General features: G+C 35.0%; 1 protein-coding gene across 1 annotated transcript in view; it reads left to right on the plus strand.

Moving 5' to 3' along the window:
• CSMD1 (CUB and Sushi multiple domains 1) overlaps nt 1-17,899 on the plus strand; it is an 883,217-nt gene that overhangs the window by 602,843 nt on the left and 262,475 nt on the right. The window contains exon 7 of the mRNA XM_015859302.2: nt 9,878-9,955. Within this exon, the coding sequence (XP_015714788.1) occupies nt 9,878-9,955 (78 nt within the window). The remainder of the gene's footprint in view (nt 1-9,877; nt 9,956-17,899) is intronic.

Consider the following 17,899-nt stretch of genomic DNA (forward strand, 5'->3'; position numbering starts at 1 on the left):
GTGAAATACCGAATTAAAGATGGGATTTTCTGACAAACATTTTTGTCATCATGTGTGATACTATGGAGATAGATATTTATTGAGAAACATAAATGAGTTTTTGATGCTATAGTTGAAACAGTGTGGAAGTGGCAGTCAAGCAAGGATGTAATTCTACTCCGTATGTTTAGTGATGGTATATGTTCATTGTGCAAACTGTATCAATACTGTTTTCCAGAACTGTGGAGGACACCTGCAGGCACTGAATGCTTAATGCTTGCTGAACTTCTTTTATTATGATATATTTTGTATTGATAGCACAGCAGTGATAAAGCAGTCTGCCAAACCAACTGGCCAGTCAAGTGACATACAGAAGGTTAAAGGAAAACAAATGGCAGTGCTTCTTTTTAAATTTGCAGAGCCTGTGTCACCTTATACACATAGAATAAGAAAGATTAGTGTAAAAATCTATTGTGGCACCAGTTTTTCTTGGGTCTGTATCTTTTGTTTGCTAGAACTTCATGTGGAGATTTCCAGCAAAGGGAGAATGTGGAAGGTCTGGTAATGACAGGCAGCACTTTGCTGGATTGATGGAACAAGGAAGCAAACTGATCATGAGCCTACAGCTTTTACAGGTAGCCATAAAGGAGAAACATCTATTCCTGCTGTGAAGCTCTCCAGAGTTGTAACTCTGATTAGTAGGGGAAGATTTTGAAAGCTGTTAGTGAGAACAGTAGGATAGCCTATTAGGCAGAAACTAGGTTTGGATTATTTCAGGGAGTCAGTTAGTTTAAACTACAGGTGGAATGGAAAAATAGGATGCCTGGGAAAGTCAGAAAGTAGGTAGCTGAGCAGCAAAGCTTACAACGTTAACCCTTAGGTTATTGAGTCCGGAGTCTTGTTTTATTGAAGAATGTATTACAGAATTCCTTACATAAATTTACAAATTTGTTTAAACAAAACAAGCAAACAAACAAAACATGCTGTTTTCAAGGTGATTGCTGAAGAGTATTTCATATTCTTTGAAGAGGTCTGTAGAAGTGTAATGGATATATCAGAACACCAAGTCCAGTTTCCCCAAAATATCAAATACTGCACATAAGAAATGTATTGGGAAGGGAGAAAACAAAACAAAACAAAACAAACAAAAAAAACAAAAAACAACAAAAAAAAAACAAGTGTAGTGAAAAGAGTGCAAATTAATTGTAGAATCATTGAATAGCTTGTGTTGGAAGTGATCTTTAACATCACTTAACAACATCAATATAACACCCCTGTTATAAGCAGGGACAACTCCCACTAGACCAAGTTTACCAAAGCCCCATCCAGTCAGGCCTTGAAAGCCTCCAGGGTGGGAGCATCCACAACCCCTCTGGACCATCTGTTCTACTGTTTCACCATCCTCACAGCAAATAATTTCTTCCTAATATCTAGTATAAATCTGTCCTCTTACAGTTTAAAGCCATTTCCTCTTATCTTGTTGCTACACACCCTTATAAAAAGACCCTCTCTGTCTTTACTGTAGGATTCCTTCAGCTACTGGAACATTGCTATATGGTTTCCCCGGAGCTTTCTCCAGGCTGAAGAGCTCCATCTCTCTCAGCCTGTTCTTGTAGGGTAGGTGTTCCAGTCCTCTGATCATCTTTGTGGTCCTGCTCTCAACCTCCTACAGCTCAATGTTCTTCTTGTTTTGGGGACATCACAACTGGATGCATTGCTCCAGGTGGGGTCTCATGAGAGCAGAATATGGGACCTCCCTTAACCTGCTGGTCACACTTCTCTTGATGCAGCCCAGGATATGGTTGGCCTTCTGGGCTGCAAGTGCATTAATGGTTCACAATGAGTCTTTCATTAGCCAGCATCCCTAAATCCTACTCCTTAGGGCTGCTCTTTTCTGCCCACCCTGCATTTGTTCTTGGAATTGCCCCAGCCCAGGTGCAGGAACTTGCACTTGCAGCCCGGCTTCATCTCTCCCTCAGAACCTGTGGATGGATCTTGTTGGGTCCCATGGACTTCTTTAAATGGTGTCATTCTTACAGTGGACAGATTTTCCTTCTTCCAGTTCTTACCTTTGCTTTGTGCAACTAGGTCAGTGCAGCTAGAGCCCTTGCCAATGAAAACTGTGGCAGAGAACTCATTGAGTAATGACTTATAACTAAAGTCATTTGAATGGTGTTATCAGGCGTTGCTGAAATAACACAAATATATGGGAATTTTTCCCTTTTGGAATGCTTCTGTTGATATATTGAGTGAGCAGAGATTTGCCAAGAAGGAATGCTTATCTGTAAAGAGAAGAAGCTTTAGCATTTCTAATGCTGAACTTGTAAAATGGTAGAGTATACACTGTATGTAGGAAAAAAACTTTTTGAAGCTTGCTCTCTCACTGATAAATTGACTCACTCTGAAGAACTGCGTGTTAATTTGGCTTCCCATAACAAGACTAAGCAGATGATTTTCCCCTAGCTTGATGAGTTGTGCGAAGCTACCCTAAGGCTGGCAAAAATGCATAAAACAAACAAAGAAAGAAACCACACCATAGTCTCTAAAAAATAAAGCTGAACAAATGCAGTGTGAATGGGAAGACTGACTATGGCTCTTTTTTTTTTTTTTTTTTTTTTTTTCCCTCATTCTCATAAATACTGAACTTCCAGAAATAACTCAAGTTGTGACAGACAATAATGAAGAAGAATAAATTCTAGAGATCGTTCACAATCAATTTAGGTGTCACCGAAGACTTTGAGTGATAAAGAAATGCTTGATCTATAAGCAGACTGGAGAAAGAACACCAAAACTGCCAACAGCGTGAATTATAGATCATTTTCTTCAAGCTGAAAAATGGTAGTACTACTGTAATCACATGTTTGGAGGAGATTCCAGAAAGAATGTGGTACCAGAACAGGGCAAACATAGCACTTAATTAGAATCTGCAGTCCAACCTGAACTAAGAAAATACTTTGTTTCAGAAGAAGGTGTATTCAGCTACAAGAAGATCAGAATAATCGAGCTGAAAAGAAATTTAAGAATTCCTGAAATATGCTAAGATAAATGTGCTAATTCTCTCTAGGAATAACCCTATCAGTGTTATTTCGGTTGTTCCCTGAACTCTGCAAACTCATGTAAAGCAAATTGCTGTAATATAAATCTCTCTTTCACTCTCTCTCAACATACAGAGTACTGAGAGACAATTAAGTACTTTCTTCTTCTTGAAAGAAGAAGGCTGGCATGCTAGAGAAAGAAAGAAAAAAAGGCAGGTGCTTATTAGTCTCAATTTCTGCTTATTCATCTGAGATTTTTTACTTAAAATGAATCCTACCTTCCCTAAAAACAGAGAACTTTTCAGATATATTCTATATAGTGTTAGTGGGCTTGTTGATGGTAAGCAAAAGCTTTGCCTGAGATCATTAGGAACTGTTCACCTTCAAAGATCTGCACTTAGGAAAAACCTACAGTGAAAGGCAGCCAAGAGTTGAACTCAGCAGTGCAGCAGCAGAAGCAGCTTCTGTAAGTACTAGACAATGATGTCAGAATATTTTAGGTCTGAGTGGGAGCCAGCTTTTGAGGCTTTGCAGGTCATCTCGTACAGGAGAAAAACCTGGCAATATAACCAAGTATTCGGGTAACAGATCAAAAGCAGCGTGTGATCAAAAATGCATACAAGGACTATCACGATGAACATTCTAACAACCAGCAAACATCACATTTTTTGTTGCAGAGTCCTATCCTACAGTACCATACATATTCTCAGGCTATAGCTGTATTAGATCTAAACATAGGTAAATTGAATCAAGCACAAGATTATGTTAACTGAACTGCATGCTTCTAGAGTTTAATCTGACTTTAATATGAGCCATGTTCTGCACTCTACCTACCTTATTTTCTCTCATGAAGTAAAATATAGTAATCAATCAGTTTCATACTCTAGAAATCATAGTAACACTCTCCACAATCTCTGAGAAAAATGTATTTCCTCTTCATGATTTTTTTTTTTCTTTTATTTTGTTTTTATGTTTAAAGTGGATCATAACTCATCCAAACCATCTCTGGACGAAATTATTCCTCAGTTATGCCCTGCAAATGGGCACCTACTTACATTCTATACCATCTTCACTTTCAGTTCACTTCACTAGGATCAGGAATCACTTGGAAGCTGCTCTAATTTCCTTTTGGGAACACAATGGAAATGACAATATTTACTAGGACTATTTTACTTCAAAATATTATTTGTACTTAAAGCTCTTTTGAGTTTATTTGCTTTGATGTTATTTCTTGATTAATCCAATTTTGTGAGGAATTTTTTATTAGAGATGTCTTCGAATAAATGAAGTTCAGTTTATTTTCTAGTTAGATCTACCTTTGAATATTTAATTATTGATTTTTTGGAAGTACATGTGGATATTCAATGTATTTATTTAATGGATTACATTATTTTATTTTATTTTATATTATTTTATTTTAATTTTTATTTATAATTTTCTTTGGGCTAGCACAGGCTTGTACCATATAAAAACATATTACAGACTTTCCCTTGCAGTCCCAGCAGGCAGCATTCTCTGAGAAAACTAGAGCTTTTTCTTACATCTAAGAGGATGCAGTGCTGGCAATATTGTGCGGCCTCTCCCAGTGTATTTTCAAATGTAACTTCAGATAAGATTGAATTGTTCCATAGAATACAAAACCATAATAAACCACAGTAAGAAGTTATTCATAATATATTAATATCATAGAAAAATAGATTTATCCTGTTGAAATTATACTTGCATATGTTAAAAATACTTTTGTTAGATTACAGGTTCCATTCAAAAGCACCTTCCAGTGCCAGAGAAAAAAAAAAGTAAATGTAAATCCATTGTAATTTCAACTCTAGGCTTTGTGCAGTTTCAGGTTATCACAGTCTTCAAGTTTGAGTGGATTTAGGAAGAATTAAAAGGAAAGTGTCATTAAAGATTAAGATATAAATTATTGATATCACTCTTGAAAAGATATTAATTCTCCTAAAGTTAAACATTTACTTGGAGTGTTTCCAGAACTACCTATATACCTACAGCCTGATTCTCTACCACTTTGTACATTATTTATATGTGTGAAAAAACAGACAAGTATGTACAATCAATGAATATACAATTAGCAGAGTAACTGTTTAGGGTAGTATTTTACAGTCCTGTAACTGGAAGGATTATTGTGGTGGAAGGGGATAATTGAATGTAAATGAAAATTTTCCCGTGTCCTAGGTTCACAGAAAAAATCCAAAGGGAGCAATCTCCAGAGAGAGATCCTTTCTTAGTGGCAGTCAGCACTTAAATGGGGTCTAAAAGAGGTGCAGCAAGGCTCCACCCCTTCTAGTCACACAGCTGAATTGCCTTCACTTGTTCTCCCATGGCTGACTCAGTGTTTGCCCCGGGTGATCAATCAGTGGTTCAGGCTGTTCCCATATATTAATAGTTCCCATAAAATCTATATGTGCAGAACATACTTGAAAGACGGACTTTACATTCTTTAATTTATTTGTATGCAATTGTTATAGAAACAAAAAACAAAAAACGAAAAACCGAAAACCAAAAAAACAAAAAACCAAAACAAAGAAAAAAAAAAAAAAACCAAAAATAACACCTAACAAAAAACAAACAAAAAACCCCAAAACTCTGTTTAAAGCTATAATTAATCAAGCAATCAGATTTAACTTTCTTGAGCAAATTATAGAGCAATTTGGAGTATACCTACCTGTATATTGTTGTATGTATTGTAAGAAGCCATCCTTGCTGTAATGAACTGCAGTGTATAATATGCTTCCACAAAAGTAGCAACAGTAGAGCAATTGCTTTCTGCGTTAGTCACTTGTGGAAATGAATGTAAGCAGAATAAAATGAAGAATATTTTCCTGCTGAATTATAAAGATAATAATAGAATAAGAGAAATCTAGAGAAATCATAGTGTTCTGAAGTGCCTTATGGTTCTAGATGGTAAAGCTAATACAACCAATGACTTATAATCAGTGACTTTTTCAGTTTCAAGAATAAGAAATTCAAGGGTCCTTTATTATGTTTCACTTAATGTGCAGTCTGTGTAGAAATTCCCACTAGAAGTATGTAAATTCTAAAACATTTTTATCTTTCTAGTTCTTTGAGTGTCAGAAAAACTTAACAATACATAACTTGGAATGTTCACTTATTTCAATGGTAGAATGACAGCAGGTCTCAAACTTATTTTAAAATTTAAAGTAACACTTTTACTCAGTTATTTGAACACAGATTTGTGAATATTTGCATATTAGTTTTGTGGAAGTACTTTTCATGAACAACAAATATTCATGTAGTATGTGCCTGTGCTCTAAACATATAAATATGAACAGAATTTTCTCTGACTGGAGGTAACTTTTTTATATCCTCCAAATATGCAAGGACTGTCCCAGAACTAGTTTCATTTTAGTACCTCAATTATTTTCCTCCTTACTGTAGCTGAAGTTTTTATTTTTCTCATTGGTTCATTCTTCCTTATAGTGTGTTTCTACTAAATGGTCATAATGTGTTCAGCAAGGTAATTTTGCTTGGACTAAAATGTATTTTCTTCACACAGGTTCAAGTAGATTGGAAACTGAGAATTTCATGCTAATCATACAGGTTTAAAAGGAGTTTTACAACTTCTACATTTTACTTTTGACTTTCATAATCCATTCAAAGAATAGCAGGCATTTGTTCTTTTCATGTCTAATGGAGCTATAACAAAATGTTAAGGAATATCACAGGTGAATTAAAGTAGTCTGATAAGACCGTCTTCGGCTTCATGTTGAATTCTGCCGTCTTCTCTAAATGGGTCTACCATCTTATAGAGTCTCAAATTTAAAAATCAAACAGGAAGGTTAACTGAGTTAATTCAGTCAGCTTAGCTGAATGTTTAAGTGATGACTGCAGAAAGCTATACAAATTTTAAAGAGTAATCATTTGAAGGGTTCATATTTGACATTATTAACTTAAACCTGTTCCTCTTTTTGTACTAATAAATGGCAAATCATATTCAAACTCAGGAAAATGTTTTTAAAGAAAAAGCAATCAGGAAGTAGAAAAGAAGTATTTCAAGAATTATATTGAAAATGGATTTAAATGGTTCTAGAAAGGGCAATTTAGAGTATTGCTTGAGTGTTATGGAAGGTGTTGAGTTTGTTACCTCAAATCTCATTTTTGATTTTCAGTAATTGATGAGTGTATATTTTATATGTTATACTACCTTAATTTTATTTAAAAATATACTATTTAAAGTCCACGGGCAAAAAACATACACAAGAAGTTTGGTATTTACGTCTTGAGCTATCTCATTTAACCTTGTGGATCCCTGCATCTGACAGATACATTTGTCTGTTTAAGTCCTCCAGACAGAAAAGCTTGTCATCTAATGTTACTGTCTGCAGTGTAGGGATCTAGCTTGAATAAGTGGTATATGTTTCTGTTACATTTCATGGAGATGAAAAGGCATCTTCAGAGGATGATTCATTGTGCCTGTCTTAGAAGGAGATGAATTGCCCCCTTGAGGTAGCTATTTCTTTTCATAAAACATACATTTTAGATCACTGATCTTAAGTATTGTAAATCCCTTATCTAATGTTCTTTCAGAGATATAGAATGCCTTTTTATTGACATGAAAAATCTCCAAGGATTTAAAGTGCAGAACTTGTTGAAATGCTCAACTATCCTAATAATGAAAAAGCTTCCTTATATCAAGTCAGAACCCCTCTTGTTTCAATTTAGCCAGCTGTCCACTGTATTTCAAACTAAAACCAATGGATATCATTTATCCCCATTCCTGGGAAGCATATTTCAAGTTTGTCTAAATCAAGACTGAACTTCCATGAGAAATGGAGTGATTGTTGCCCCTTTCATCCTAAAGTAGGGTCACAGAACAAAGAGAAAAGGAAGAATAGGGTGCTTTTTCTCTTTCTGCTGTCTAATGAGTCAGTGGCTTTACTATTCATACATGGACTTAAGCAATTTGGATTTTGAATGCTCAAAGAATAGTTCTTTTTCATGAGACAGGTTATAATAAAATGTGACCATAACTCCAGACAAGCTCCCAGCTATTCTGTTGAAAAGCTAAACATGAAAAAATTTAAGAGACTGGTTATGCAGCCTAAGAGAATGGAACATAAAGTAGGTCCTGAGGGAAATTTTAGCATCTGAATTCTAGAAAATAATCCTAGTAAATTCGAGAAAGAAAAAGATACATGAGAGGTTTAGACTTCAAGAAGCTTTTGTGCATATCAGCTTTACTACGTGCATTAATATCTCAGTATAATATGTCTTAAAACAAGAGTGTGTTTCTACCATATCCATTTCATCCCATGTTGCTGCAGTTGTATTTCTATCATTTTTCATTAGTTCAGCATCTGTTTTTTCAGGATTAGATGTGGAAATTTCTGCACAGTGTAACATCTTGTGATGTACATTGCACAGAAAGTTTGTTCTGAATTGCTTGCCCAATTTCAGGGCTTAAGAAAAGCCTACTTCACTCTGAGGTTGTAAAAGCTGCCAAAATGCATTACAGAAAACAAAACAAAACAAAACAAAACAAAACAAAAAAAAACCCAACAAATGAAAACAAAGAGAAAAAACCCCACAAATGAGTCACTCTTCTGATGTGATATATGAAGACATTACTTCACGTTCCAGAAATATTTACACAGAGATCAATACATTCTGTAGCAAACATAAATTTTGTCCCATACATAGACAAAAAACATATAATGTAATTTCTTGTATTAGTTTTAATGTTTATTTTGTATCTGTACGGCACAAAGTACAAATCCCTTTTTTTTTTTTTTAATGTTTGTTTTGTTTATGTTTGTACCTGGGATAAATGTGTGAATTCTAAGATTATAAACCACTGCCTGCTCTCAAAGAAGTTACCTAATATGAATTGGGAAAGAACTACTTGTTTGTTTGTTTGTTTGTTTGTTTTTGTAACTGACAGATGTGCATTGTGATGTTATCTTTAGCATTCTTATACACATTGTAAATCAGTCACTGTCTGTTTTGCTTTGAGTTTTCCAGGGTTGGTGCATGTGTTTTTTTTCTTCTATGTATCTGATTTTATTTTCAATTGCCTCAGAACTAATGATTTTTCTGTGAACGTGTCCTCCACTTTTACTCTCTTCCCCTAGCATTTTAATTCAGATTCGACCTCACACTTTTCCTTGGCACATGGCTGCACAGATTTCTTCTCTTCCTCCTCCTCTACTTCTGATCCTTCCTATCCTGTCCTAACAACCTCTTAGGGAAAACTGGGGAGTTTATCATCCATTCAGACTGTCTAAACAGTGAAAAACTCTACTGCATCTGTCCTTTCTCTCAAAACTTGACTCTCTGAGAGCTCTTTTTCTAATTCAGTTCAGATCTTCCTGTACATTCAGAAGTGTTTGGTTGAGCCATACTGTAACCTCAATCATTTCAGGAGAGAGAATTAAAAATATGGTTACTGCTGAAGAATGAATCAGATGCAAGTGTTTGACTATCATACTTAAAGCTAGTGGTCTTTGGATATCTCATATAATGTACTGTACATTCCAAATAAGCAAATTCAAAATGTTTCTGATATGCCAATATGCAGTGGCAAACAATGAAAATTCGTACATGTCAGTAGGACAGATTTTTCTTCTCCTTGATCCTAAGGACGTTCAAATGCAAAATATTCTAAAACCTGATAATGTCTCTTAACAACAAAATGTTCAAAAATATATTTAGTATTTATATTTTTGTAAAAGTGCATCTGAATTATCAAAGACAGTACAGATATTTCAGTCTGTTTTATTTAGACATTGCATTTTTGTTGTTGCAGTATCTGATTTGGCTGCGGCATTTCCTTCCTACAAGGTTTAATAATAAATTATTTTCTTTCTCTTTGCTTGTTTTCTCAGTGAAAAAAGCGATCGAACTGAAATCGAGAGGAGTCAAGATGTTGCCCAACAAAGACAGTAATCACAAAAATTCTGTCTGTAAGTTGTTTATACCGTTATCTTCAGTGTCTGAATATATATATTTTAGAGCTATAAAGAATATTCAGTAAGAGAAATATTGAGAAGCGGTGGTTCATAAAATGGTCATTTTGTTATCAAATGTCATTGAATTTAGAACTCTGCTGTTAATACAAAGATGTAGAATGCAGAATATCAAGTGGCAATGCCTAAAAACAAAACAAAACAAAAACCAAAAAACAAACAAAACAAAAAAAAAAAACATTAACAAAATGTAATAAAGAAATCCTTTTTATGTTTTGGGATATTTAGAATTTGGAGATTCAGAAGACAAATGATCAGTCTGGGAAGAACAGTGCCATACTGACTTTGTCAGTTCAGTACAGTGGGGCCATGAAATCAACATTCATGGCCTTGGTATTTAACTAACTATTTAACTAACTCTGCAGCACTGCAGAGTTTAAGAACTGCTGCAGTTCCCAGCTTCTCAAGGGGTTGGAAATCACAGCATCACCTTCCCTTCACTGTATGCTTAATGCACTCTAGAATGTTGTCTGTTTAGTACAATTCTGAACCATTTTCCCCATATGTAGGGTGAGGATAAAAATAAGAAATAATCAATAAGACTGTAAGCTTATTTATTTATTTATTTATTATCGTATATGTTGTATTTTCCCTGAATGACTGGCAATCTGACAAGTCTTGAGAGCTATTTCTCCTTTAATCAGGACAGTCTTGAAACAAGAGAAAAAAAGATATATTTGTTATATTTTTGAAAGCAGAGAGTCCCTTTGCCTAAAAAAAGCTGGAGGGTAAGCACCCACAACTAATTAAGAGTGCTTGTACAATGACTAACACATATTCAAATAAGTTAATTCTTTTTGTAATAACACTGAACTCAATGGAGTGAAACCCAGGCAATATTTGCCTCATTGCATGCTATTCTGCAAGTACAGAGAGAATGAGTGTCTTGAAGGGTAATGTCTTGGGGATACAATTTGGTATCTGTGCTTTGCAGTATATAGTTTAATGCAAAATGAGTATAATGGTATGCTCTCTGGAACAAAAGAGGAATGATATTTTTCTGCTTTAAATATTGCACATTGATGATGTGGCATTACAAAGGAACTATCTGTGCAAGTTGTAGCAGAAAAAAAGTTGTTATTTCTCTTTGGTGTTTGTGTCTAAGTGATGATTTCATTATTTATAAGTTATTTCCAGGAGCTGCAAGATCTCTACTTACACTCTCAGAATACATGCTGTCAGACACTATTTAATTATAGAAAGTGGAAGTGAAACTGTGGAAAAAATGTTATAAGGCATTTTGCTATTGACTTCAAATATAATGTTCTTTGTTTTTATTTATTTGTGTTTTGATTTGTGAAGCTTTATATCACAGCTGACTTTTCTACATGAATCTCAATTTACTATAGTTTCATGTACATGAAACAAACATAAATGATTAGTTAAAATACAAAGAGTTGAATTCAGATATATTTGTGCTCTATGTAATTCATGCCCTTGGTATTTAACTATTTTTCTTGTTAAAAATCACGTAGAAAGAAAAAGTAATTAGGAATTCAATTATGAATTCAATTATGAATTCCTAATTAGCAATCAATATTTCCTTTTGATTCTAATTAGCAGATTTCTAGAAAAGTAAATTAAAAACTACCCATCTCCGCATTTTAATATTTTAATATTTTTAACATTCCCTGTATAGATATAAGCGGAAAGCATCTAACACCTTCCATCCCAAACTTGCCCAAATTTCTGGATGCTTTATTTCAGCTCTTCTGTCACCTCTTTTGAAAGTCAAGTAGCAAAGCATGGCCTTGGGATACAGGTTCTTTGGCAGAAAGTGTTACATTATGTGTCCTTCCCTAGGGAAAGAAAATGGTTTTGCTTTGTTGCTTCTTTTTTATTTCAGTACCCCTTAAGGAAACACATCAAGCATTGAGGCAGATGTATTTGAATAATGATTAATTTGTGCAAAGAAATTGGAAAGATATTTGAAGTAAAATATTGTCCCAGCTCACCCAATATGAACTGGCCTACTGGGGGCTTATGTACATTTGGCAGATTTCTGGAACAGTAAACTGCAAAAAAGTAAATGCCCTAAAAAGTAAATGAGCAGCTTTGATAGATTCTTTCTCACACTTGTTCCTCATTTGTAATTAGGCTGTCACAAACACTGACCAAATCCCATTTCTTTAGTCATCTAAGCTGACCTCTCAAGAGGAGCAATGAGAGAGTTTTAGTTTATGAATCTGTGTAGAGGAAGCAAATTATTTTCCATCTGGTTTATCATTGATCGGTTTAGTTGTAGTCTTAGCCTACTCACTTTTGTTTCCTTACTTATCATTCTTATATATATGGATAATATTCTCTGAGGAAATACTTGATCCATCTTGCTGATGTCACTCATTTATATTCTAACACAGAATAACCCTGCAGGCTATCCCCATAATGATTGCAGACTTTTCTTAAAGCTACTCTTACTATAGCTGATATTGTAACCGATTGAATGAAAAATATAAATGTGATGTTATCTCTTGTGCCAATATGTTTTCATGGCAATATTCCTGTCCACCAACTCTGTCAGAGGTTATTTATTACCTCTAGACTACTGAGCACTAGCATTACAATAGAAGGATTGTACAGGGGCAGCCTGTGTATGCAGAAAGAAGAGCCTTCATAAAGCAATGGGATTGAGCATACCCTCAGTAAGTTTGCAGATGACACCAAGTTGGGAGGTGGTGTCAATCTGCCTGAGGGTAGGGAGGCTCTTCAGAGAGATCTCGATAGGCTGGATTGCTGGGCTGAGGTGAATGGGATGAGGTTCCATAAGGCCAAGTGCTGGGTCCTGCACTTTGGCCATAATAACTCCATGCAGCACTATAGGCTTGGGGATGAGTGGCAGGATGACTGTGAAGAAGAAAGGGGCCTGAGGGTGTTGGTTGATGCTCAGCTGAACATGAGCCAACAGTTTGCCCAGGTGGCCAAGAAGTCCAGTGCTATCCTGGCCTTCATTGGAAATAGTGTGGCCATCAGGAGCAGAGAGGTAATCATCCCCCTGTACTCAGCTCTGGTGAGGCCCCACTTTGAGTATTGTGTTCAGTTTTGGGCTTCTCTAACAGGAAAGACTTCAAGGCCAGAGAAGGGCAACAAAACTGATGAAGGGAGCACAGGACTTATGAGGAATGTCTGAGGGTGCTGGGATTGTTTAGTCTGGAAAACAGGAGGCTCAGTGGAGACCTCATTGTGCTTTACAACTTCCTGAAGGGAGGTTGTGATGAACAGGGGCTTGGCCTCTTCTCCCAGGCAAAAAACAGGACCTGAGGAAATGGCCACAAGTTGTAGATTTGTGGAGGAGATTTAGTCTCCAATTTATAAAAAACATTCTTCAAAGAAACCCAACCCCACAAACAAAAGCAAGGTCACTTTCTAAAGTTATACTGCTATTCTATTGAAGTTTAGACTTACTGTAATCTTTTATACTCAAGTACTGTGAAAAGAGAGAGGAACTTTTGGCTAAATGTGTGGTCCTATGAACTGCTCTGTTTAGAGTAAATGAGAATCAAAAATAAGTTTAGCTCTCCATTGAGACAGAAGATTAGTGGATGTAGATATTGTACCTTATTGAAAAGAAAAAGAGAGATTAATTTTTGCCACTTTTTAAGATCTGCATTCCAGTTCTTAATATGATAAATTGTGTTGGTAACAATTAGCTAAAACCAGAAAACTATTTTTCTGATTTCTCACAGGAGGAAGTAACTGTTCTGGGCATGTGGTTTTCAATTTAGCAACTGAATATAAGTTCACTGTATTTGGAACTATGTGGACTATATTAATTAAGAGCACATGAATGGACTTTCAGGATGTCACTTTGAAGAAGCTTTATAGAGAGGAGGAACAGCAATCAAACACATCATGTAATGCTTTATCCATATCATAAGAAATATCACATTGGTGGTTTGAGGCCTGATAATAAACAAGATGCATAATAAACTATACAAGTGGCTGTAGATTTTGTATATCAAAATCCAGTGCTTTGGATGTTGTCTGATCAAGAGTTCTCTGTATACAATCTGTTTTTCACTGAAATTGTTCCAAATATTACATGAAACGATATTTTGAAAAAGCTATAGGCAAAGATAAAATACAGAAATATTTGAAGGGTTTTTTTTTGTTAAAAAAGATCCTGATAGCATGTAGATTTCATCAGCTGAAAATTCCTTAGGCACATACACTGTCAGTCAAGAGCTAACTTTAAAGTGCTGGAGAAATAAACCTTAAATAAATATCCTTGATGGGTCTCACTTTCAGCTAAAATAAGTAAAGCAATTATCGAAATGTTGGCAGCTTTCAGGCATGCTTTCCATTCTGGGGCATGCAGTAGTGTTTGTAAGTTTTCTGAACAAGTCCTTGATGTGGTGGAAGGAGGAGTTGCTTAGCCATTTCTGACACTTGGCTGATCAGTTTGTCATACTTCTGAAATATGAAACAAGAATGAGAAAAGGAAAGTGTATCAAGAGTGTTACTTTACCTAACCATTTTGGAGGGAAGTAAACTAGTGTTTTACTCTATAGTATTATCTTCTATGAGTCTTTCATAAAGAAATTTTGAAATGTGTTTCTTACCCTTTTCTAAATGCCATTTTCTTTCTGTAAATAGCACTTTCCTTTAAAAACTACAGTTTTCCGGATTCTGTATTAAACACTGCAGCATAATGGCAAAAAGTTGCAGGATTCATCAGTAGTTATTTTCTGACTGTTCCTGCACATCCATCTGTACAGTATCTTTATCTGGTGGCAGATACACCACCTCTGTTGTGAAGAAAACTGAGACACCAAGAAAAGGTTTTCTAAAAAATAAGCTTGAGAGTAAGATTCCTTAGAAGGATCCTAAACCAGAAGACAGTGAAGCCTTATTATTAATATGGAGGTGTCTCATTCCCATTTGTTTCTATAGGAGTTCTGTGTGACATTCTTGGTGTTGCCAAAAGAAGTTGCTCTCTGCATATACAGTGTATTAGATTGTGCATCCTGAAAATGTTAATATTTGTGAACGCACAGACTGAAACTTCCTAAATACCTGCAAAGTATTCTGAACTCTTCAACCCTTTCAATCATTAAAGCTATTTTTACACACCTTCAAATCCTACGAGTTGAAAAGGAGAACATTTTTCTCTGCAAATGAGGAAAAAAATAACTATTGATGTATTAATTACAAGGTTAGGAAACATGAGTCTTAAAAATTAAGATCTTGTGAGCCTAATGTGTGCAGATATCCCATTTTGTTTCAAAAGGCCTCTTTACAGGAATGCTAAGATGAATGTTCAGTTAAAAGTAAAGAAAGAGGGAAGTAATACATAAAACACTGGCAGTTGTATACATTAGATAAAGGGAGAGATCCTGAAATTTTTAAGGTTAAAAATGTCTGTTATATAGGTGTACATGATTGCAAATAAATAGCCCATAATATTCCATTACACCATTTGTTGCATATGTAAGAAGCACATAATGATCCCATTTTTCTTTTTACTAAATATTATAGGATAAAATTTGACTTCAGCACTACTGTGTTATCCTCTAGCAGTCTTACAAAGCTTTATTAAAACAGGAATGATAATTACATGGATACATTTCATTCTGTCATTAAATAAAATAATGCAGAGTTGCCCAAGTGGCAAAGAACTTAGACTCTTTGGAGGAGTATCCCTATGCAAGGAAATTCTGCAGTGCTATTTTACTAGATTGTATAAATCACTTCATAAATCAGTTTAATAAATTATACTTGGTCTTTCTAAGTAAGCCTTCATCACCACAGGAGTTTAAATATCTTTTAAAATACTCTGCAAAAAAATCTTGCTGTGAAGAGAGCTACTGCCTAAGTATGTTTGTGAAGAAAAGCATCACTTGTAGCTACAAGCAAAACAAGGTACTTCATCAATTATTTAATACATCATTTGCATATATAATTTGTAAAATAACCAGAAGAAAGCATCCATTAAAGTATATAAAACAAAATGTAATCTGACTGAATTATGGATGGTTAAAATGAATCGTTATCCAGCTAGGAAGCTGGAACTGCCATAAAATAATTTTCATGGAATTATAATACATTATAGATTATATTGAGTGTTCATACTGTAGGGTAAGTTGACATTGAATTCTGTTATTTTCAAAGTCAAAGACTTAAGAGCCAGTAACCTGCTTTTAGCAAAGTATAATTCTGTATAAATTAACTACTCATATGAAATTTAAATATAAAACTTAATATTTTTATATGGCTTTTTTGGCTTAATTCCTGTGCACATCTCTGTTATAAATAAAGATGTAGGTAGTAAATAGGCTGGTAAAAGGAAATCTCCATAGATTCAGATAATTTTTCAAATTATTAAGGCATTCAGAAGTTGTAGATTGTTGAATTCAGACTTCTGGAAAATAAAAAAGTTTAAACATTTTTAATTGAGGAAAGAAGTATGACAGTGGTTGTCCTTCATTGCCAGGTTCTTTGGAAGAGTCAGGGACTCTCCACTTCTTGCCTTTCCACCAAGGCTAACACTGCAGTTGTTAATACTAGCTGTATAGTCCATGTATATTGAATGTGTATTCAGATCCCAGTTTTCTAAACCAGGCTAGGGGAGAAAATCTACCAAATCTGACAGAAGGTCTTGAGCTATTTTACTTCTACAAAATCTGTTCTGCATATTGTGAGATGATGGAAAATTATTTCAGCAGTGCTGGCATAGCACTTCATTGTTAGCCTGTCACAGTGCAATCTACTCCTGCAGGTCGTATGAGCAGACCTGCAAAGCGTCAGTGTCAGATATGTTTGGAACTAGGGAGTTTTATTAGGTGACAGCTAATTTATCAGTTTCAGGCCAGCTTGAGTCCGCTGTTCCTTCTTCACTTGGAAGTAACAAAACTTACCTGGTGCTTGAAGAATGTATCAGTTTCCTAGATTACCTTAAAGGACTTGAAATATTTTTTGAAAGGCTCCAAGAATAACTCAACCTAGGACAGAATTGAGGCATAAGTAAACACGTTGAGTTCTACTTGGAAGAAAAGGAGTATTTGTTGATTTAGGGGGAGAAAATTATTCAACATGCAGTGCCCTTCCACTGAAATGTCAATGCATCAGATTGTTCATTTCTTTAAGTTCAATATAAAGAACAATCCAGAAAAATGCCAAATTCCCCCCATTTTCTGTTATATCTCTGCATACTTGAAGAAGAAGGGACTGTTATGCTCTGGCTTGGATGTATGCCTCTGTCATATAAACTAAACTCCTTGGGGATGAAATTACTTTCTCACGTATCAAAGTAATTCAATTTTTAATGCACATGATGGTTATCAAATATGTTTCATTCTAAAAAGTTTTAATGTAACAGAATAATTGCATTTCCATAAGTCCATGGTGTTCTGCTAATGCATGCATTCATTTGATTTCTGTCATCTCACTGTCACAACATTTTCTGCTTCGGGCTCCTGACATGAAAGAAATCCTACTGCATAAGCAAAAGGGATGTGTGAAAAAAAATATACGCATATCTTCCCCAGTTTAATGCTTTTGAACTGAACTTCTGATGCTCAACATTTCTGCTAGAGGAGCTATAAATTCAGTGAATTATCAAATTAACACTAGCAAAAAAACAGTATGTTTTCTTAAAACTGACATTTCTTATGGCATGTATTATTTTATTCAGTATGCTTTTTATTGCTACATCAGCTTTTCCTTCATGTTTTTGTAGTCAAATGGAGAACCCGTTTCATATTGAAAAGTTACAATCATGAAGGATCATGATTTAGCCAGGCCTAGTTTCAGAAGTCTAAAAACGCACCTGAAGTACAGAACAGCAAGTATTAAAATTATTTGTCATAAACCCCAAGTACTTACATTAAGATTAAAATACAGCATGAAGCATCGCCACCTGCTTGGACTTGACGGTGTTGTATC

Source organism: Coturnix japonica, chromosome 3 (genome assembly GCF_001577835.2).
Source record: "Coturnix japonica isolate 7356 chromosome 3, Coturnix japonica 2.1, whole genome shotgun sequence".
Lineage (NCBI taxonomy): Eukaryota > Metazoa > Chordata > Aves > Galliformes > Phasianidae > Coturnix > Coturnix japonica.